The 23,608-nt window shown below is 37.9% G+C and overlaps 1 protein-coding gene across 2 annotated transcripts in view; it reads right to left on the bottom strand.

The window, feature by feature from the left end:
- Positions 1-23,608, bottom strand: part of mtmr11 (myotubularin related protein 11) — a 117,563-nt gene that overhangs the window by 37,197 nt on the left and 56,758 nt on the right. For both annotated transcript variants that reach the window (XM_039751295.1, XM_039751304.1), the window contains exons 3-7: positions 13,698-13,825; positions 7,164-7,236; positions 4,670-4,809; positions 4,217-4,301; positions 2,723-2,870 (exon numbers count right to left, since the gene is read on the bottom strand). In XM_039751295.1, coding sequence (XP_039607229.1) covers positions 2,723-2,870; positions 4,217-4,301; positions 4,670-4,809; positions 7,164-7,236; positions 13,698-13,825 — 574 coding nt within the window. The remainder of the gene's footprint in view (positions 1-2,722; positions 2,871-4,216; positions 4,302-4,669; positions 4,810-7,163; positions 7,237-13,697; positions 13,826-23,608) is intronic.

The raw sequence follows: 23,608 nt of genomic DNA, 5'->3' as shown, positions 1-23,608 counted from the left end.
TTAGTCACTAATTGTGACACAGTCTGCCTCCCCCAGGATGATAGATGGCGATTTTCCTGCAGCTCAGCAGCCCCCCGGATTCCCACAGGGCATCATAGGATCTGGAGATCGGCTTCATAGCCCTGCTGGGTACTGTGGGTGCTGCTAGGAGACGCTGCAGGAAGAACTGGGGATCTTTACGTTCCATATAGCCCGGAAGTACTTCCAAGTCACAGGGACGGAAGCCCCAAAGTACTTCCAGGCTGAAGAAAAAGCAAGTTCTCCATCTAAACCCGGAAGTGCTGGCAAGTCACATGAATGGAAGAGGAGACGCACTTCTGGGTTAAGGACTATATAAAGGACTGCTGGAGACCCAGTAAGGGAGCCAGAGATGGGTGGAGTGTGACAGAGCTTGCTGGGAGGTGTGGAGGAGAGATTTGTGATTATTATTGTTATTATTGTTGCTGAATTGCCTGTGTATGGTGGCAGAGATGCTTGAGGGCACTATAACAGGAAGAAAAGAATTAAAAAATCTTCTAGGTGATTTTACCCTGTGTGCAATGTGTCTGTCTGTTGGGTAGAGAGGGGCAATAGCGACTCCTAGTGTCTTACAATAATTATATCTTCTACACCATTTTCTCTGGTTCACAGTCATGGGGAACCTGTGTCTGTCCTGGCAGAATACACCACAAAGAAGATGCCAGACGATCACAGGGACAATAGCTTTATAATAGTTGTATATCTTCATACTATTTATTTCTGTATATTGCGTGCACCCAATTTAATTGCTATGCTCTCTTTAATGTAACAATTTTACTTACAATAATCAAGCTTCTGTCTCAACATTAAAATAAACAAATGAAAATCCAACCCAACACTTTCAACTATTTATGCATTATGTGAGGTGTGGGTTATAAAAGAGAATATGAATAACAATTAAAATGTAATGCTGCCAAGTAAAAAAGCAAAGATCAATGAACTAACATTAAAGAATAAAAGTAAAATAAATAATTCTAGCACAAGTCAAATGAAACCATTCTCATTACTTCTACTAAAATATTTTTTTTTGCTAGTATAGAAAATAATAATAGTTTTCAGTGACTCTGTTGAAATACAATGAAAGCACTTCATTGGGAAATGACAGTCATTAAGAAATATGTAATTCCCACTTTGTTTTGTAAAGAAATATAAGTAGAAAAGAGAAACTAAGGTTAAGAATTGAAGGGATAGAAGTAAAAAGTACAATACTAAGTACAGTATTTTTATATATGAACATTAGAGCTAATTAAATTTAGAGGAAGAATCTAGACAGCCTTTGCAATCCAGGATATGCTACCAGTATACAATAGTATGACTTTTCAGGCATTTCAAAAAGCCTGTATCTAAGTAAAGATACATATGTAGTTTTATTTATGAGAACTGATATTTTATAAAGTATGCTAGCTCTACGTATGATTGTGTTATTAAAATTGCCAAGAGAATCTATGCTCCAGGCATCTTGTATTGCAGGAATGTTTGTGCTCCTCATAGAGTTTATCTCAGCAAACTTTTCTACAAGCAGGAGCTAAACTAATCTAAAGAATTTAAAATGTGACACTATGTAAATGAGACTCAACCAGAACAAGAATAATGTGATTTCTCTGAAGCCACTTCTGGGGCTAGTGTTCACAATTAAGAGTCTTTTGTCTTAATGATCCGTATACCTTCATGAAATCAATGTTAAGTTGCAGCATACACAAGGTGAAAGGTGGGGAAAAGGTGAAGTATCAGTCGGATGACAGATATATTTAGAACAGTGTATGCTGTAATAGAAATTGCTGTGTGACATGTTATTTTACTTGCAGCGAGGTAACAGGAGTTTTTGAAGGGGAGTGAAAATTACGAGCTAGTCATTGCATTAACTTTCCTCATAAACTAAATGGTTTGTCCTGGAACCACACTCCATCGGTATTAATTCCTCTTCAATGCTTAGTTTCTTTGACCTATTGGAGAAGCTCTTGGTACCTGTGGGTGTCTTTCTATTGCTAATTTGATTTGACCTTGTTCAAATCTGCTATTTTATAATCAGGTGCATGGAACATTGACTGATGCTTGTCAAGTTGAGAACCCAATGGCCTGCCCTGCAGTAACTGCAAAGGATAGAAGCTGATGCAATACATGTTCACAATGCCTTATGGGTAATTCAAAACTTCCATCTGGCTTAATAACAATATGCAATCCTGCAGCAGAGTGTCCATGTTCATTTGAACTTGGCTTCAGCTAGACATACTGTATGGCAGAGCACTGCACAGTGTGTGTTTAAACTACCCATAAACCATCACAAATGTGTTGTATTGTGTCAGCTTATATCTGTTGCAGTTACTGTGTCATTTTCAAATTGCCTTCCCCCAGCCATCCCAAATGTTGCTACTGGGATAGAGGCTTTATTCTCTTTTTGATGTGGCTCTTTTGTATCCTGTTGTTCACCTTTTTCTAGTAACAGAAAATTGTTTACAGAAAAAAAAGATTTTGTGAGGATTATAACGTGACATGTATGGATCACTAATCTGGGAAATGTCTTATATGTATTTTTTTAAGAGCTGTTTGTGTTTCATCGCCACCATACAATATAAAATATTTTGTGTTTATAGCATAAGTGCATATTTTTATTTTAGCACTAAAATACTCCATGTGAACAGATTATTAAACATAAGGATCTATATTTCCCACCCACAGCTCCATTGCAAAAAAAAAGCCAACGTACCTGGGAGCCATTTCAAATCGATCGTTAACTGAGCTCACCCTCCAGCCAGTGGCACCAGTACGCAACAATTCTCTCTCCCACTCTTGAGATCCCTCAAACCAGTTCATTAATGAGTCAGGCACTCGATTACTTAGCAATTGCTTCATCTCTGAGGCAAATGAACATAACCATGTTAGTTATCAAGACTCTGAACAACTCAAATTATTAATTAAAGGTAACATGAACTTAAAATTAGGAGTACTACATCTATATTAAAATGCTAAATTTTTAAAAGTCAAGTGCATGTGGCATTACTGAATAAAGGGTGGACTAGGGGAGATCAACAACTTAAAACGCCTGGAAAACAATCTAATAATAATAATAATAGCTATTGAACTATGTGACATAAACAGCTGGACTGCAGTAAAGCTTTCAGTGAAAAATGTTTGAGATTCTTACAAAATAACATCACTATCAGAGTCTAAAGCAGCCAGATAAATAGTCATGGGTCTATTTATAAAGGATAAATTTGGTATCATTCAATTTGAAGGTATTACTCCAAAAACATGATGTATATGTATTTGCCAACAAAATTTGTGTTCTAAAGTTAAACATTTTCTTTAAATTTTAAAAAGTATCTTGCCTTCACAGAAGCTTTAGAATAGAGGCTAATGGGGCATGGGCCACCACCAGTAAATAAAAGCCTAAAAACTAATGAAAAGGCAAAGGTTTCAGTTGAGAAAAGGTAATCCTGTCCTGGGGGACTGAAAGATTTTTGTGGAAGAAGGCACACACTGAGATGGTGTGCACAAAGGTCTTCTAAGGGCTGAAACAGATAATATTGGTGTTTTTTTTGTTTAAAAATGACTCATATAAACTAGTTTATAATGTATGTGTAATCAACAACAGCAATATTTTTATTTCAATAGCACATTTTCATACAAGAAGTGTAGCTCAAAGAGCTTTACACAATATAATGGAAGAGATACAAGAGATAATATATAAAAATAATGTATAAAGAATCATAACACAAATATACAAGTAATAGAATCCTAATTAGAAAGTGTTTTAAGGTCCATTAGAATAGGTCTGATCCAATGGTCTGAAAAAAAGAAAAAAAAATTCCAGGGGTGAAATGCTGGAGAAAAAAAAATTCCAAAGGGGTGGGCATTCCAGCTAACATAATGGTGCTAAGGTCAGTCTTATTATTTTTAATCTTCATTTTAGACAAATTGCAGCTCAATACTCAACAGCGATCAGTAAGCTTTAAGCTTTTATTTTCTGGTTATGCCTAATGCCCCATTAGCCTTTATTGTAAAGTGCCAGTTAGGGAAACATATTTTTACAATTTAAAGAAAATCCTTAGCTTAAAATAAAAATTTGTGTGGCAAATGCATATATAACATGTTTTCAAAGAAATAATAATAATAATAATAATAATAATAAGTACTTTGAATTAAAAGACTGCTGCAAGCAAAATATAAAAAGTTATATGTTTCAAGGGTTCTAACATACCTGAATTTCCAAAAATTGATTTTTGAAAGGCATAAGGAGCTCCAGGCTTTACTGGTTGGTAGGTCCTTGCAATTGTAAGTGTTATCTGTATTAATAAAACATCTCATTAAAATAGGAATGATATTCAACAAGTGACTAATTCCCATTATGTACTGAATAACTCCATCAACTTGACATAAATGTCAACGAAAGACTGATGGCAAGCAATGTTTCATCAGTAAAATATCAGAGAGAAAGCTTCCCTGACTACTAAGCCAGCACATTTACTTTGTATTAACTTGTATTATAATAGTGTGTTTGACAAGTTTAATGTTAGAAGACTCAATAATTCAAAACTAAATCTATCAAAATATAAATACTAATGGCTATTATGCAAAGAACACATTTAGATGGTGAACATGAGGTGCTCTGCTTCTAAAAGAACATTAATTGGTCTGGTATGGGTACACTTACTTCAATAGCCTGCAAATCTGATGTCATCCTTTCAAATTGGAAGTGAATAATTCTGAGATCCTTGCAATAAATGATTAACTCTTCAGGTACAAACTTTAGATGAGAGCTAGGTGTTATAATTTTTGTTTTCAAAGCATTTCCTATAAGAGAGAAAGTAAACCCGTTAGTAAAATAAGAAAAACAGAAAATAGTTCTAACTTATTATTTGAAAAAGGAAAAACAATCACAAATATTTGGTATACCCAGACACTTTCAATACACTTTATTAATACCTTAATTTGCTTTGAGTGCATGTTTAGTAAAAGCATCACCAAACTGCTCAACATAGAATGCCATTACATGTCTGCACTTAAATGTAGGATTTTAGTGCATTACAAGTTAATCAAAAACATGACAAGGACCTCAAAAGATATTGTCTATTTAAATTAGAAAAAAGACATGGTTAACTTTCTTACAAAGTATAAGGAAAATCTAAAATTTATTCCTTAATAGGTTTGAAAATGAGTACTGTTTGTGCTTCTACTTCTGTTACCTGACATGCATTTTGGAAGGGGCTCAATTATGATGTAGATGAGCCACAGAAAGGTGGCTTCTTAGTTTTTGCAACGAAAATGTACATTTAGCACAATGAAATATATGGCTTCAAACTCTGCCCTGGGAGATGGGTGAAAGTGTTTTGCTGAATGGACACAACCTCCTTACTGTAGTTGGGAATGAAACATGAATGCTCCCACTCATCTAATCCAGCCATCCACACACTATACTTTGCAACACATCTTTTTTCATGTCTTAAATTTACCAATCCATTAAGCTTTTCAATTTATTTAAGTCTATGGTGACACAAGAATCAGCTTCATTGGCATTAGACTACTGCCTCAATGATGGCAACATTCAGTTTAATATGGTTAGTGAATATCACATATGTAATATGAATTCATATGAATATTGAATGTGACTCAGTTATGGGGAGATATTTAGTTAGGATAAAATAAGGTCAACATCTACAACCAGAAATCTCATAGCTGTTTAACACTTCACCCCGGTGTAAAAGTTGGAAGTGTGGGGAGGAAGTTGGGAGCGTGCACTGATACAGTGCCTTGCTGCACCCACCACACGACAAAACACCTCAGGATCCCAAATTAGGACCCAAGTACAGCCGTGCAACAAGTGATACCTCAGCACCACACTAGTTAGAATGGAGTGGAGCAGTGTGACATTTTTTTTTACAGTGGCTGGAGTGCCAAACCTGCCACCAATAAAGTAGAGTGAGGGGTAGGAGCCAAAAATTTGTATCTACAGTATACAGTATAAATTAAGACAGGATACATACATACATTGGTATATATATATATATATATATATATATATATATATATGTGGTCCCGGCCGGGGCTGGAGCCCGGCTGGGGCGCTAGGAGGACAAGAGGAGGGCTTGTGCCTCCTCCAGACCGCGAGGGGGCGTCCGTCCTGGTTCTGTTGGGGACCACGGGTGGAGGGCTTGGAAGCCCAGCCCTGTAGGGGCCCGTGGTCACCGCCAGGCGGCGCCCCGATGCCGGTTTATCCCGTATGGTCCTTGGCTGGGGCTGGAACCCGGCCGGGACGCCTTGGAGGATCAGAGGAGGGCGAGTGCCTCCTCCAGACAGAGTGGGGCGTCCGTCCTGGTTAGGCAGGGGGCCTCGGGTACAGGGCATGGAAGCCCAGCCCTGTAGGGACCCGTGGCCACCGCCAGGCGGCGCCCCAGTGCCTAATTATCCCGGTGTGGCGGAAGTGCCGGGGGGAAGACTTTATGTGGCGCCGGAGAGCTGCCAGGAGAACAGCCGACACTTCCGCCACGCTGGGGCGTGGCCAAGGAGCGGATACTGGGAACACCTGGGGCTCATCCGGGAGCATTATATAAGGGGCCGCCTCCCTCCAGTCATTGGTGGATGTCGGGAGGAAGCAGACAGAGCTGGAGAGAGAGGACGGGAGGCGGCCAGGAAGGCAAAAGGACTGTGTGGCCTGGACTTGTGGAGATCGGTGCAAGAAGGCACTGGGGGTGCACGTGAGGAAACTTTGTAAATAATAGTGTATATAAATAAATGGTGTGTGGTGAAATCATGATGTCCGTCTGTCTGTGCCGGGGCCAGCGTTCACTATATATATATATATATATATATATATACAGTATATAAGACATAGAAATAAATATTAATATAGTTAAAGATCTGCATTTGTTTTGTATTTAGTTACATTTTACATCACCATTTAACCATGTTATTTGAGATTACATATTTGTGAGAACTGTTATTGAGGCATTATATTTATTCAAAGGAATAAAAGGAAACAGCATGTAATATTGTGAGACTGTCTTTTATATATCAAAGCAGCCTATATAATTATTAATTAATAATTATGCAGATGATCTGTAACTTAATGCATTTTAAAACACTTTACTCCTTAAAAGATATACAGTTAGATGTTTTGTTTGATTTCTGATTATATGTAGTATACATACCAGCTACCACTCTTTCAATGGAGGCCAAAACTATATCTTGGTCCCTGAGGAAGACTGGATCGGAGCTGTCAGCCTAAATGCATGTGAAGAAAAATAAAATTAGCTTTATTACTTTGCTATTCTTTTGTAATTATAGGCTAAAGTGTCTCTAAAGTATTCCCAGTGATATTTGAAATGGTCAAATGCTACGTCTTCTTAACTTAAGCAAGTACGTTAATTTAAAATTAACCAAGCACAAAATCAAACTGTTAGTTCTTTCCAAAAGTAAATAATTAGAAATTGTGCACTATTCAGACATGTATTAATGCATGTAATTAAAACCTGCTCTATGAAAAATGCTAACTTTAATTTATTTTAACAGAACTTTAATATTAATCACATTTTAAAAAGCCAGATGTCTAAAGACAAACAACAAGGTGTGGATTTTATTTGTTTGGTGTTTATCGAATATTCACATAAGCTGCAGCATTAACCAGGAGCCATTCTTCAATGTGCTTGTCTGTTGCTAACACCTCCCTTGATTTTTTAAAGCCTCTGACTGCTTTCTATTACCTGTAGAATAGGCTTAACCTTAATGTTAATTATAGCACATATTCTCTCAATGCTTGAAGGCAAATATTGCCAAGGTCAGGGTCTACAAGATTAGAACTGTGGGACTAAACATCTGTGCAGAGTAGTCACTTAGCTATCACCTGGTCAGTACACGCTTATGTATGAAAATGTTGTCATAAAACCTTTGATAATGCCACAGATCATTTGACTGTGCATACATACACACCTCGCTGGACTAGGTGCAGGATGCCACCCTATTTACTCATACATTTTTTATGTCATCCATAATCAGTTATATTCAAAGAATGTCAATACTTCACATTATTCTTCAGCCAGTTATTTGCAAATCTCCTACAATGCATTTGGTTGTGTATACAGGTGCTGGTCATAAAATTAGAATATCATGACAAAGTTGATTTATTTCAGTAATTCCATTCAAAAAGTGAAACTTGTATATTAGATTCATTCATTACACACTGACTGATGTATTTCAAATGTTTATTTCTTTTAATTTTGATGATTATAACTGACAACTAATGAAAGTCCCAAATTCAGTATTTCGGAAAATTAGAATATCAATTAAGACCAATGCAAAAAAAGGATTTTTAGAAATGTTGGCCAACTGAAAGGTATGAACATGAAATGTATGAGCACATACAGCACTCAATATTTAGTTGGGGCTCCCTTTGGCCTGGATTACTGCAGCAATGCGGCGTGGCATGGAGTCGATCAGTCTGTGGCACTGTTCAGGTGTTATGAGAGCCCATGTTGCTCTGATAGTGGCCTTCAGCTCTTCTGAATTGTTGGGTCTGGTGTATTGCATCTTCCTCTTCACAATACCCCATAGATTTTATATGGGGTTAAGGTCAGCGAGTTTGCTGGCCAATCAAGAACAGGGATACCATGGTCCTTAAACCAGGTACTGGTAGCTTTAGCACTGTGCAGGTGCCAGGTCCTGTTGGAAAATGAAATCTGCATCTCCATAAAGTTCGTCAGCAGCAGGAAGCATGAAGTGCTCTAAAACTTCCTGGTAGACGGCTGCGTTGACCTTGGACCTCAGAAAACACAATGGACCAACACCAGCAGATGACATGGCACCCCAAACCATCACTGACTGTGGAAACTTTACACTGGACCTCAAGCAACGTGGATTCTGTGCCTCTCCTCTCTTCCTCCAGACTCTGGGACCTTGATTTCCAAAGGAAATGCAAAATTTACTTTCATCAGAGAACATAACTTTGGACCACTCAGCAGCAGTCCAGTCCTTTTTGTCTTTAGCCCAGGCGAGACGCTTCTGATGCTATCTCTTGTTCAAGAGTGGCTTGACACAAGGAATGCGACAGCTGAAACCCATGTCTTGCATATGTCTGTGCGTGGTGGTTCTTGAAGCACTGACTCCAGCTGCAGTCCACTCTTTGTGAATCTCCCCCACAGTTTTGAATGGGTTTTGTTTCACAATCCTCTCCAGAGTGTGGTTATCCCTATTGCTTGTACACTTTTTCTACCACATCTTGTCCTTCCCTTTGCCTCTCTATTAATGTGCTTGGACACAGAGCTCTGTAACAGCCAGCCTCTTTAGCAATGACCTTTTGTGTCTTGCCCTCCTTGTGCAAGGTGGCAATGGTCGTCTTTTGGACAACTGTCAAGTCAGCAGTCTTCCCCATGATTGTGTAGCCTACAGAACTAGACTGAGAGACCATTTAAAGGCTTTTGCAGGTGTTTTGAGTTAATTAGCTGATTAGAGTGTGGCACCAGGTGTCTTCAATATTGAACCTTTTCACAATATTCTAATTTTCCGAGATACTGAATTTGGGACTTTCATTAGTTGTCAGTTATAATCATCAAAATTAAAAGAAATAAACATTTGAAATACATCAGTCTGTGTGTAATGAATGAATCTAATATACAAGTTTCACTTTTTGAATGGAATTACTGAAATAAATCAACTTTGTCATGATATTCTAATTTTATGACCAGCACCTGTACATTAAACATCTTCATTAGAACAGATTCAGAAAATCTAATTTTCACAAATTTGTTATGTCATTCACAACTGAATATTTTTGAAGACTGCAAATATTCTACCTTTTTTTGTAAACAATTACTTATAATAAAGGGTCATAAGGAGTGGAAGTTTTTAACTCTTTCATTGCCACTGGTTTCATGAATGATCTCTGGCATAAGACAATATAAACATCATCAGTTACCAGATCACATACTTTCTTTTATGCTTGTAAATCTGCATCACTGTCTTAATTGGGTAGATATTGCATCTTAATAAATTATGTCCATAAAAAAGATGTTTAACACAGTGCCAGGTTATAAATTTGTGTATATTTTATATATGTTTTGATAAAATGGTACAGCATCTTACTTTTTGTACTATTGTCCTGGCCAGAAAGACAACGTGCTGGAGGGAGCAGCATAATGTATGGGCACCCTTGACAGGATTAGTGCTGCTCCTGAGGCAGGGATATTGGAAAGACAATGGGAGACTGCACTGTGGGGGCATAGAGTCCCTCAGTGGACTGGTGGCAGCTCTGCTGGCATGCCCCCAGTTGGAGCTCCCCCAGAGGTTCATGAGAGCTTCAGTTCAAGAGGGAAGCCCTGTTGGGTACCCCGGCCCACCAAGGGCACAGCCACGAGAGGTATTGCATACTTTATGGCTGCTCTGCTTGGTCCAGAAGTGCTTCCAGGTTGCAATGCTGTGGCACTGAAAGTACTCTCGTGTCCAACAAAAAAGGAAGTGGAAGGACAGATAAGTGAACGATCAGAATGTATCATATATTGTATGGTGCGCCGTACACTGAGGGCAGTGAACCCAAGGAAGGCTGAGTGACCTAATGGTATCTGTGGATGAGTCCTTTTGTACTGTGTGGATCAACTGGCTGAGGTCTTTACTAAGATCTTCAACCAGTCCTTATGCCAGTCCACTATTCCACCCTACCTGAAGTCCTCTATTATAGTTCCACTGCCAAAAACAACTACCATCAGAAGCCTGAATAACTATCATCCAGTGGCACTTGCCCCTGTGATCATGAAGTGATTTGAGAAATTGGTCACATCATTTCAAGCGTCCCACCCATGTTATGCATACACCAGTGTGCTTACAGGGCAAACAGATCTACAGGGGACATCACAGCCACAGCTCTCCATTAAGTCCTAACCCACTCAGAACAGCGAGGGAGTTACACTAGGCTGCTCTTTGTAGACTTTAGCTCTGCATTTAATACAATCCTCATTCATGGACTGGTGACCAAATTGACAGACCTGGGACTATCGTACTGTATCTGCCTCTGGATTATGGACTTTCTCTCTGATCGATCCCAGAGGGTAAGAATAGGTCCCCACATCTCAGCCCTCAGTCTTAGCACTGGTTCTCTGCAGGTCTGTGTGCTGAGTCCAATTCTCTTTACCCTCTACACCTATGATTGCTACCCCACATATTCCAGCAGTGGCATCATCAAATTTGCAGATGACATCACTATAGTGGGGATCATTTCTGGAGTGAATGAGTCCATTTATCGGGACGAGGTTGAGCAGCTGTTTATGTGGTGCAGAGACAACAATCTGGTTCTCAACACCACCAAAACCAAGGAGCTAATCATTGACTTTAGAAAGAAGAAAAATGGACATTCAGCCCCTTTTCATTGATTGGGACTGTGTGGAGAGGGTCTCGAGATTCCAGTTCCTGGGTGTGCACAGAAAGGAAGAACTGACATGGAGCACTAACACCACAAAGCTGGTAAAGAAGGCACAGCAAACACTTCACTTTCTGAGGATCCTCAGGAAGAATAGTTTCACTCAAAAACTGCTTATGTCCTTCTATTATTGCTCTATAGAGAGCATATTGACTTACTGCATCTGTGTGCACTTTGCCAGCTGCACTGCATCAGAGAGGAAAGTGCTTCAGGGGGTCGTCAATACAGCCCAGAAGATTATCGGATGCCCTCTCCCATCCCTGGAAGATGTTTACAATTCCCATTCCTTTAAAAAGGCCTTCCTTATAAAGATCCATTCTATCCCGGTCACTCTGAGTTTGAACTGCTGCCCTCGGGCAGATATTTTAGGACAATAAAAAACATGAACTAACAGATTGAAAAACTGTTTTTATTCAAAGGCCATGATTATGCTAAATGCTGCTCATATTGCAAAAGTTTAAATTATGCAATGAATTAATACTAGCAGAACATGAAAAATGTCTTGTATATGTGGCATGTTGTGTATAGCCTTATAGATATTATATTCCCTTTTTATTCTGCACTGATAGGTCAGCATCCAATTTCGTTTTATGTGTGCAATTTCGTTGTGTATCTGCCATGATAATAAAGACTTAAAGAATAAAGAATAAAAGAATGGTGTTGTGCTGTGCAGGACTGACTGGAGAATGCCTATAAAGGTACTCTATCAAATAAAACACCTTTATTTGAACCCTGGACTGTAATGTGGTAGTTGTGTCTGGTGTTTAGGGCTCTGCTATGCCACAATATATACAAGATACAGTAGAATTCATTACTGCCCATTTTGGCTCATTTTCCACAATTAACTGATATTTTTTTATATGATTTATTTTTAAGTTGTTTTGGTACCATCACATTGCTTGTTATGTTTTCATGAGTGCTGCCATTTTATGTGTTAGTTGCATGAGGATCATATTGTTTGTAGAAACAAATCCCCATTAGTAGTTATGCGATTTCTGACCTAAGAAGTCATTACTCTTACCCTTTAAAATATCCTAAAACACATAACCTAACTTCAGAACTTTAAACTTTCCACTAAAAAGTATTTTTAGGGACTTTGAATTTTGGCTTTGTTTGACTCTGATTTTGGTTTTGATTTTGAAGTTTTTGTTATTCTATATGCTCCTGTGTACTGATGTTTTTCTGAATTTGTGAAATCTAAAGGCAGTACTATCAGACACATGAGTGTCTCACAGAGTCTGGGAGAAGGAAACACAAGTGGAAGAGGATACGTATCCACTAACTTGTTTCCACCCTTAGGCTGAAGGAGGACAAACATGCAAAGGAGTTACATCATTTCCTCTCCAAAACATGCTCTAAAAGCAGCCCTGCCACCAGAATTTGTGGTTAATTTGGAAACTAAGACTTATTGGAGAAGGACACCTTGAAGTACAAGTCACTAAGTCAACCTTACTGTAGCCAGACTGTCAATATTTCACAATATTTCCTTGCCATCATTCAAACCTTACCATATTATATAGGGATTCATTATCTTTGCAATTGTCTGTCTTGTAAAACACACTGTATACACCACTATAAAAAAACTAATTTTACAAGCTTAAAAATATAGAAAATGTAGGATGGTTTCTAAATGCAGAGGATGCTAAGAAATTCATTTTTCTCAGAATTCACCCCTGTGATGCATTATTCACAGAATTTGACGCCCAATTTGAAAACATGCAGCTTTAGTATAAGTAAATCACAGCTCCAGCTCAGAGTTGCCTATAATTTTGTAGCATTTATTTACTTTGTTTTCTTATTAGCATACGTACGTTCTTTGAATTTTGTCAAATAATAGAACACCACTTGGTATCTATTTTAATTAGGAACACTTTCATGCTGTTATTTGACAATGCATATTTCAATGACATTCTCTCTTTCTGAATGAAAACAAAGGATTAAAAAAGTTTTCTAAGCCATCACTACAAACTCCACTGGGTAAGTGACAAATAAAAAATATTTTTGGATGGAATATTCTTTAAAAGCACAGTAAATGAAATCATGGTAAGTAACAAATCAAATTATAGAAATATTACAGTGCTTCAGTTAATTGTCATATTGTCTCTATATCCTTATACCTAAGCAAAGTTTTAGAAGCACACTATATTTAAAAAGTAATCGTAAATTTAAAAGAGTCTAATATGTTAACAAGTTAATGTCATGTTTTTTTTTGTACATTGCTAAAAGAACCTTACAAATAGGCTAAAATAATAGAGAAAAATGTTTTACTATATCAACTCACCTTAGATTTTTGGTCTCTTTCAGGTACAAAGACGATTCTGAATGTCGTACAAAAAAGCGGTCCTTTTAACATTCTTCCTCCTGCATCTTGCCTCTTTACAAGCGGTGCTCTTTGAAGGACAAACTCTCCTGAAGAAAATAAACACATTAGAATCAAACAAGGCATTACAGTAGCAAAGTAGTTAGCATTGTTGAATTACAACTGCTGCAGAATTCTGGATTTGAATTCATCTTGGGGTACTATCTGCTTCAAACTGTGGTGGAGAAGATTAAAAAATTTTCAAACGCAGGCCCATGGTTATTGCTTTCACTGGCACGCCAGATTCCGTTAAAGATCTCAGAATGAACAGTTTCTGGTTAGCTTTCTTAATCATAACAGGAATGACCTCATTTGTTAAGAGTTGTTCAAATAGTGGTGCACAGGCATCTGAAATTCACATACTGTATACAGTAATAACAAAAATAAGAAGCAAGTGTTTTTAGGCTGAGAACTTTTACACTGTAATATTTTACTTATGTGTACCTGACAAGTGAATAATAAAATCAGAATAAAGCAAATATTACCAGCTATAACAATGCAGTTAGAAGTCAAGCAAAATGACACCTTTTATTGGCTAACTAAAAAGATTACAATATGCAAGTTTGCAACTCAGGCCCCTTTCTATTTAGTTAGCCAATAAAAGGTTTGACTTCTCACTGTATCCATAATGGCTAACATGGTACAAACCCCCAGTAATACAGCTATAACAATTTAATGTAGATTGTAATATATTTTTTTAATACTAAATTTATTAGAGAGAGGCAAGATTTCATTGGTTTGGACATGTGCAGAGGAGAGATGCTGAGTACATTGGGAGAAGGATGATAAGGATAGAGCTGCCAGGAAAGAGAAAAAAAGGAAGGCCTAAACGAAGGTTTATGGATGTAGTGAGAGAGGACATGCAGGTGATGGGTGTAACAGAATAAGATGAAGAGGACAGAAAGATATGGAAAAAGATTATCTACTGTGGCGACCCCTAACAGGAGCAGCCGAAAGAAGAAGAAGAAGAAATTTATTAGCTTTAACCATATCTGAAGTCACTCAATGATCACTTCATCTGCTCTGCCATTTCTAGTCTTGGATGCTATGAAACCATGCTAAGGGCACATCTTGCATGCATATGCATGCACGTGACACTGTGGTGGCCCTCTTATTTAAAAATCGGCCTCATGTTCAGTTACTGTCTGGACTTGATCACACAAAGATCATTTTCTAGTGAGAGAACATTAGTTTCTCTGACAGTTTCTTTTTCATGGGTGCCATTGACTTTTTCTTTTCGCTTTATATTTGTTTCTAAGTTCATCTTTTCCTGTTGTTTTGTTACCCAATTGTTTTTGTCCTCCAGTGAATTGAACTCTGTCCTGACTATTCTTTGCCAAAACAATTCTCATTCTTGTTATTTTTCAAACTTTTCTTCCATTCTAAATACTTTTATCTCAACTGATATTATAGCGGATAATACATGAAATCCTTGGTAATTTCATAATTTCTCCTGTTATAGTGATACTGACCATAGAAGGCATTAAAGAATAATGTGAAAAAAAATATTATTATTTTGGATGAAATTTCTAAAAAATACTTTCTTATTTGCCATCAGGTCCATTTTTTAGAGGGGAAACTGATTGTTTGTCACGAAAGAGGTCTACATTTGTTTTTTAACTATGACTTGTTTTTTTTTCAGCAATTTTTTTTTTTAACATTCTCAAGAACATGCTTGAGTCATTCCATCTCTAGTATACACAACTAATCCATTTTGTTAATCATGACGTCTTCTGATTCCAATCAGTTTAGCAACGGAAGCACCACAAAACCCATCACTTAACAGGAATTCTCATCTATGCTTTCCTGATTTTTAGCTGAATGTTTTAATTTTAATTCCTACACTCACCATCGTAAGAAGCAAAGTAAACAATTCCAAACACACAGTAACACATCACAACTTTTTGTGAATTGTGATTGGGAAAAACAAAAGACCAGAAGAAGCAAAGTGCGTTCCCATGGAGATCAGGACCTAAGTTATGCTGAGCCAAAGAGACCAAAAAAAAAAAGAACAGGCCTTTGTGAGAGGAGAAAAAGAAAAAAAAAACAATTGGGAGAGTAGTCATTACTAGACTTTTTGGGATATTAAAAGCTGAAAGTCTAAGTAGAATCAGAAAATAATCCCATGGTAGTAATTTGTTAAGCATACTTAAGCATACTGTGCAATAGTCTGGTATCGAGTAGAAGCACATAAACCTACGAAACATCTGTTACTACTTCAAAAGGTTTGGTCTCTGTTTCAACCTCAACAAAAAAAAACACTGGCGTAGAAAAGGAATAGATATATCAGAAATGACTTATTTAAAACTTGCAGTTAGTGTTTTGTTATGCTGAAGCCATAATTTCAAATTGCACTTCTCACTTATAATACTGCTACTACTACTACTACTATTACTGAAAAAGGGCAAACAAGTTATGTTAGGGGCATGTGCATTTTAAAAAGTTATTTCTAAGGTATGCCATACTTTTACTTTAAAGCATTTTGGGATGGTGTTTACTATGCAAAGTGGTATACACAAAAGAAATGTAAAAAATATTACGACGTATATAAAGAAAACACAAATAATTAAAATTGAACACCAGAAAAAGCCACCAGAACAGTGGTACGGATTATATTATGAATTTAGTTGCCCATTATTCATTTTTCTATTTTCCATTAACATTTACACAAAGAATTGAAACACTTTGAGAAACTACTATAAAATCATTTAATAAAACCATTAAGAATGGTTAAGAATAATAGTATACCATTATTATACACTTTTTGTATGAGCAGGAAACTAGAAGAGCATCCAAAATCCTTCCATTTTTAAAGAAATGAATTCAGAGTCAGGACAGTTATCTCAGTAGTATATTGTCATTAATTTCAGCTGGCATGGATATGGAAATCCAGAAGAAAATCGCTTTCTACTCGCAATTCAACATAATTTCCAGTAGATGCCTGATCTTTTCAAAAAGGTCTTTTGTACACAAACAAAATGTTTACTAAGTTACACTAAGAAACAGGAATATAACAAGCAAAAATGGAAAAAAATTATTTCACTGTAAACATAAAATAAAAGCAAACTGTATACTTAAGCAAGGCACATGTTCCCTCCAGAATAAAATTTTAGAGTCTAGAAAGTAATATAACAGAATTGTTATAATCCACCTAACCAACAGACGATTTTCATGTCAGATGAAAATCTATACAGACACAAATGAGAGCTTGCAAACTCAACGTGAAATAAGAGCAGGTGTGAGATTCACAAGGTGGTACCCACTGTGTGTGACAAAAATAAAATTGCAGAAGGAATCTTCCTTTTTGAGAATTTAATTACTTTAAAATATACAGTTTTAAAGCACCAACTCAATGATAAACTAAGGGCTCAGCTTAAAAGTCCTGTTAAAGTTCTTACGAAACACCACCCATTGATCAGTAAGTACTGTACGACAAACTGATCTTGTAACAAATGCTTTTGGCAGTGCAGAATATTTCATCCCACATTTATTTATTTACGCAGGATGATAACAGACTAAGTTCCTATGTCATTTTGTATCAGGGACAGAACATCAGAAGATTAAAACAAGCTGGGTAAAGTAGTCAGACAATCAGTTCAAACAGGAATCAGGAAGCAAACAAAATTAGATGAAAGGTTGAGATGGTTTTTAGAATGTGGTAAAGGGTTAGAAGATGGACTGAGCCAAAAACAATGAGGAAAGCTTTTGGAAAGACTGAGAGAATCTGTTAATTCCATTCTCTTGGAACACACCATGACATCTTATATGTGGGAAACAAATTACATTAAAAAAATAAACCCATAGTGAACACACCTAAAAAATACATTTAAAAAAAAACTCATGGTGGACACACCTAATATTTATTTAATTCCTTTTGAAAAGTGTTGGAAGTAAATGACCAACTCTTTGACTCAACGTTTTCCACAAAAGTCATGCTTCCCACCCCAAACTGCATATTTTAATTATAATTTTCTTCAATGCTTTCATTTTTCTTTTTTGATATGTGACTGCTGTATTTTTATCATATTTTATGTGCATATTAAGCTTCATGCTGGGGCGCTCTGTGCAGATAAGTACTCTTTTGTCATTTTAGGTCATTTTTCAGTACGTTACATACTCTGTTAAGGTGAATGAAGGTATAGTATACTGAATACCAACTCTTTCAATAAATAAATACACTATAAACGTGAAAGTCTAGAAAACACCTCTAGTAATATTTTGCTCCTTTTGTATTTGTGTTGAAAACAAATTTAGACTCACTTTCAGAGCCTGAAAATCTCAGCTTAGATAGCCAAGCATTTATTTTAAAATGACTTGTTTTGGAAAAAATTCTGATTTTTTCAACCTTGCCAGCTGCATATAACTGCCTATTCAGTTCAGGCCTCAAATCCTCTCTGAAGCACAGAATGTTCACAAACAAAAGAATAATCAGGCATAAGCAATTGAAGAATGGGAATAAACAAACTGTCATCAGAGTTCCAGTGCAGAAAAAAAAAAAAAACTCAGTGGACACAGTAGGCAATCAATTTATAGAATCAGGCCTTCTAACCAATATACTGTAGTACCTTAAAATAAACTAAGTAAATTTATGTGAGAATGGCAGGGTATACAGTGTGGACTAAGCCCTGGACACAGACAGGCAGACATGGTATTATGCACCACCACACGTTTATTTACAGTCCACACTATATACAAAAGTCAATAAGTGCCACACAAACCCCAAGACTTCCCCAAAGTCCAGGCCTCTCACACTCTTTGCCTTTACTCTTCAGACCGCCTCCTTTCTCTCTTCTCCTCCTTCGTCCTCTCCTCACCCGACTCCAGCCTTGAATGAAGGGAGGCGGCCCCTTTTATACACACCCGGATGTGCTCCAGGTGCTTCCCGGCCATCTCCCACAAACATGCCCCCGTGTGGCGGAAGTGCCGGCTGTATCCCCGGAAGCATTCCGGGTGTCCCAAGTCTTCTTCCCCCCAGCACTTCCGGGTGTGGCGGTGCTGCGGTCCAGGGTCTCCAAAGCACTGGGGCGCCCCCTGGCGGTAACCATGGGCCCCTACAGGTTTGAGCTTCCAAGCTCCCTACCTGTGGTCCCCAAAGCAACCAGGGCGGTCGCCCCCACATGGTCTGGGGAAGGCGCAAGCCCTCCTCCGGTCCTCCTGGGCGTCTCCTCAGCCGTCTCTGACAACAAAATATAGCATTGTACAAACCAGATAAATAAATAAAGAAGATTAAGAAAGTAAATTCAGAGAAAAAGCCTAACAGACAACATAATTGATGGTCTAGCACACACACACACACAGGTTACATGAGCATCTTGACAGAGAGGTAAACTGAGAGAAGGGGAATAAAGTCAAGTAGAGCTAAAAGCCTTCCTGAACAGATGAGTTTTGAGTTGTTTTTTAAAAGAATTCATGGAGTCAACTGACCTCATTAATTTCGGTAGGTCATTCCCGAGTCAGGGCGCTATACAGCTGAAGGCCCTGTCACCCATGGAGTGTAGATTAGTGTGGGGCACAACAAGATTGCCAGAATTAGAGGACCTTAGAGGGCGGACAGGCACATAGTGATGGAGAAGGTCACTGATGTAATTTGGCACAAGGTCATTTAAGGCTTTGTAAGTTATTAGTAGAATTTTAGATTTGATTCTGTAAGACACAGGGAGCCAGTGAAGGCGGAGCAGGATGGGTGTGATGTGCTCGCTGCTGCTGGTTCATGTAAGGACTCTTGCAGCTGAGTTTTGAATAAGCTGGAGCTGTGATATAAGAATAGTCAGTAGGAAATTACAATACTCGATGTGGGATGTGATAAAAGCATGGACAAGTTTCTCAGCATTAGAATAGGAGAGGAAGGAGCGAACACGGGATATGTTATGGAGGTGAAAGCAAGAAAGTTTATTAATGTGGTTTATGTGGGCGGAATACGAAAGGAAGGAATCAAAAATGACACCAGATTCTTTCAGTAGAGGCAGGTCTAATGAGATCACCACCAAGATGGACTGGGAAAGAGCTCATTTTATTAAGTTGCCCTTTAGTCCCAATTTGCAGGAGTTCAGTTTTGTTGCAATTTAATTTTAAAGAGTTCTGCTCCATCTAGGTATTAATTTTACTGAGGCAGATTGTGAGCTGAGAAAGCTCTGATGAAGTTCCACTTTTAACATTGAAGTATAGTTGAGTATCATCTGCCAATAAAGATGATAACCCAGTCCATAGCTACGAATAATATGGCCAAGGGGAAGCATATAAATACAGAAGAGAAGAGGGCTGAGGACAGAGCCCTGAGGAACTCCTTATGTGACTAGCGTTGAGCTGGATCTGCTGTTGCCAAGACTAACAAACTCTTGCCTATCAATCAGATAGGACTTGAACCACTGGAGGGCAGTGCCAGAGATACCCAGCATGTTCTCCATTCTCCATTTGACAACTATAACTGAATGGCTTTAATGACAAGACTCTCTTGACCTGCTTGGCTTCTCCGAGTTACTTAAATTCTCTGTCTTGCTTAAATGACATCTACCCAATACAACTAGATGGTGGGCAAATTGTTCAAAATGATTGTCAGGATCTCGCTCTGTAGATACTATAAATCTGATATTATATAATAACAAATAGGGCTAAGGCAATATGGAGTTAACTCTGAAGACGTTATGTGGTATCTGGAACCAAACCATTACCAGCAGATCTTTTAAATCTTGTACTTTGTGAGGGGGAGCCTCCATGTATTGGACTTGTTTTTCCAACACATCCCACAGATGCTCAGTGAGGTTGAGATCAGGGGAATTTGGAGGCCATGTCAACACCTTAAACTTTTGGTCATGTTCTTCAAACCTTTTCTGAACAATTTCTACAGTATTGAAGGGCGTATTATTTTACTGTAAGAGGCCACTGCCATCGGAGAAAGCCATTGCCATGAAGGGGTGTATATGATCTGCAACAATCTTTTAAGTAGTTGTTACATGTCAAAGTAACAAGCGCATGAATACCAGGACCCAATTTTTCCCAGCAGAACATAGTGTAAAGCATCACACTGCTTCCGCTGGCTTGGCCTTCCCTCAAATAGTACATCCTGCTATCATTTTCCCAGGTAAACAACACACATACACCCGGCTGTCCACATGATTTTAAGGAAAAAATGACTCATCAGACCAGACCATCTTCCATTTGCTTAACTTGGGAAGCCGGTGACTCATGCACACGCTCAAAGTTGTGACTATGCATGTCGACTATGAGTGTAAGAATGTTTCCCAGAGTTACAGTGCAAAGTTGCTATTTTAATTCTATAAACTCTATAAATTCATCATTAGGACCTTACATCTGAAGTGTCTGCTGTAAATGTAGCATTTGATGGCCAAAGTATGTTTTATCAATGATTCACCAATTAAAACACAGCATTTTCTAGAGCCTACCTTCTCAGCTTTAACACGTGAAAGTGACAGTTTTAAATTCAGTTTGTATTTCATGTTGCATTTGGAGGAATAGTATGGACAAAATGAAATAAGTAGGCAACAAAAAATATATTTTGCGACACATTTCATGCTCTTTTTCTTTAATTATTGTCACAATTTACAGTACTTTTATTTATTTATTTTTTGTCTGAAATTGTCATCCATAACATGCACACAATTAATTAGAATTTCAGTAGCACTGACAATGATGTTTCTCTAGAAAGGTACAATTAGTTGGTGCACTCAGTAATGGCCACTGCTTTCAAAATGTTGCTACCATCATCAATGGGTATGTATATTATTCAGTCTTCTGTTAAATTCCAGGATTTCAAGGCATCTTTTTAATCTTGAGCAGTAGTCTCATTTATGTGGTCATCTAGTGCAAATCTTCTTTTCAGGCACAGACTTTTTACTTCTCAATCTTATAGGAAAAAGACCATCAGGCACATGAATGGTTGTAGTTTACCATTCAACCAGTAGTGGTAGAAAAGTGGCTTACATTGCAAAATTTGACTGTCAATTTCTTTTACACCTCATTATAAAACATGGGCAAAAGAATTTGCTGCCAAGCAACTTGAATTCTGAATCAAGTTTTTTAACAGCTGCCACTGCAGTATTTATAGGCCTTTTATTTGTTGCAATATAGTGTGCCTCTACAGCTGTTATCTCCTTCCATGTGTTGAATATCAACTCAATGAGAGAGTGAACATTTTAAAAATAAATGTATTTATATAGTGCCTTTCCCATGCTCATTTTGTACAGGGTGGTCCAGATCTAATTATGCAGATCCAGATCATCTGGATGACTTTGATTTATGCGGGGATGATTCCAGTTTGGCGTGAACACGATTCTTCATGTCGTTAGTTCACACAATTCTCAATGGTCCTGGATTTTCGGGTGATTTTCTATGTAATAAACTTAATAAGTTAAAGCGTAATGAAAACTGCACAATTAGATCTGGACCACCCTATAGATCTTTGCTTAGCAGGGACACTTCTTTTCCTGGGGAGGGAGGTGGGCACATTGCTAGTGTTACACATGCCCAAGTGGCCTCCTTATATGCAACAGCATGTTTTGTTTTTACATGTTGAATGACATTTGTTACCAGCTTTTTGGTGGAACCTCTTTTTGCGATAATGTGGAGATCATGACTGTTTGCAAGTATCTCTTCAAGTAAAACCAAGCCGTTGAGAACCTGACTAGTAATACTACTTGTATTCGGGACTACATTTACACCACCCATTTTAAACTGTCCTTTCTGTGAACCCTACTCCAATTTTTTCTAACACACTCATCACCACCACCAAGCAAAGAGTCAATGTAGTCATACTTAGAAAGCAGCAGAGAATTTTCTGATTTTATTTTACTTTCTGTAGAAGCTGTGGTAAATAAAATAAAATTACTGAATATTGTGATATTGAGTTTTGCATACTGATTAAAAAAAAAAACGGCAAACAAAACTGAAAATATTTATACTGCTCAGCTCTAATTAAATGTTTACATACTTCAGTTCACTAATTCTCCTATATATTGTATGTAGCTTTCAGTTACAGGCAAAGTTTAAATCCACAATGATGCATTTACATACTCAGAAATATCAAACTAAAATTAAGCACAAAAGTTTTTTATATGCATAAAAGTTAAAACTGAAACCAGTTGCTCCAATGACAACCATTACCTTAATTGACATCTTCCCCTCTTGTATAGTGTGCTTGTGAGAAGATGCATTTGGGGTTCACACACCTGCAGGGCATAGGTGCACATGGTTGTGTGGACGAGCGGCCCTGAGACGATGAGGAGGAGGATTGGCGGAACACACTTCAAAGTGCAGACACATGCAGGTTGGCCAGTTGGAGTGCATAATTAGGCACTGGCACCCGCTAAAATATAAAAGCAATAAAAGCAGCCTGAGTGGGACAAAGGGTGGAAAAACAAAACATCTGGACTGTGAAAAAGCAGGTGCGGTAGTATGGGTGCAGGCGGTTAGGGATGGTCCTGGAGTGGAGTGACCTGATGGTGTTCAAATGGGCAGGGTCACTCCTGCTTCCTGGACCCCCGCAGAAAGCCAACAGGAGAAAAAGGCAGGGCTTACAGCATCACAGGTGAAGGACGAAGAATAGCTGCGAGGGAAACGAGTTGGTTAAAGGGATGACTGTACATGTTGGAGGACGTCTCCGCATGCTGAGGAGATCATAAAGGTATAGCACAGTAAAGGATGTCAGGTTTTGGAAGAAGGCATGAGAGGCTCGTGATTATTTTAAGGGGTTGATCCTAACTGTTTGGATTATTTATTTATTAGTACTCGTATTTTAATCTCCACTTTTATCAGATTCTAATCGGTATTTATTGAAGAAATGACTGCACAGCACTTTTATTTGGAACACTGTGTTGAAA

This window comes from Polypterus senegalus, chromosome 1, assembly GCF_016835505.1.
Source record: "Polypterus senegalus isolate Bchr_013 chromosome 1, ASM1683550v1, whole genome shotgun sequence".
Lineage (NCBI taxonomy): Eukaryota > Metazoa > Chordata > Cladistia > Polypteriformes > Polypteridae > Polypterus > Polypterus senegalus.
This window is presented reverse-complemented; position numbering and strand designations above follow the sequence as displayed.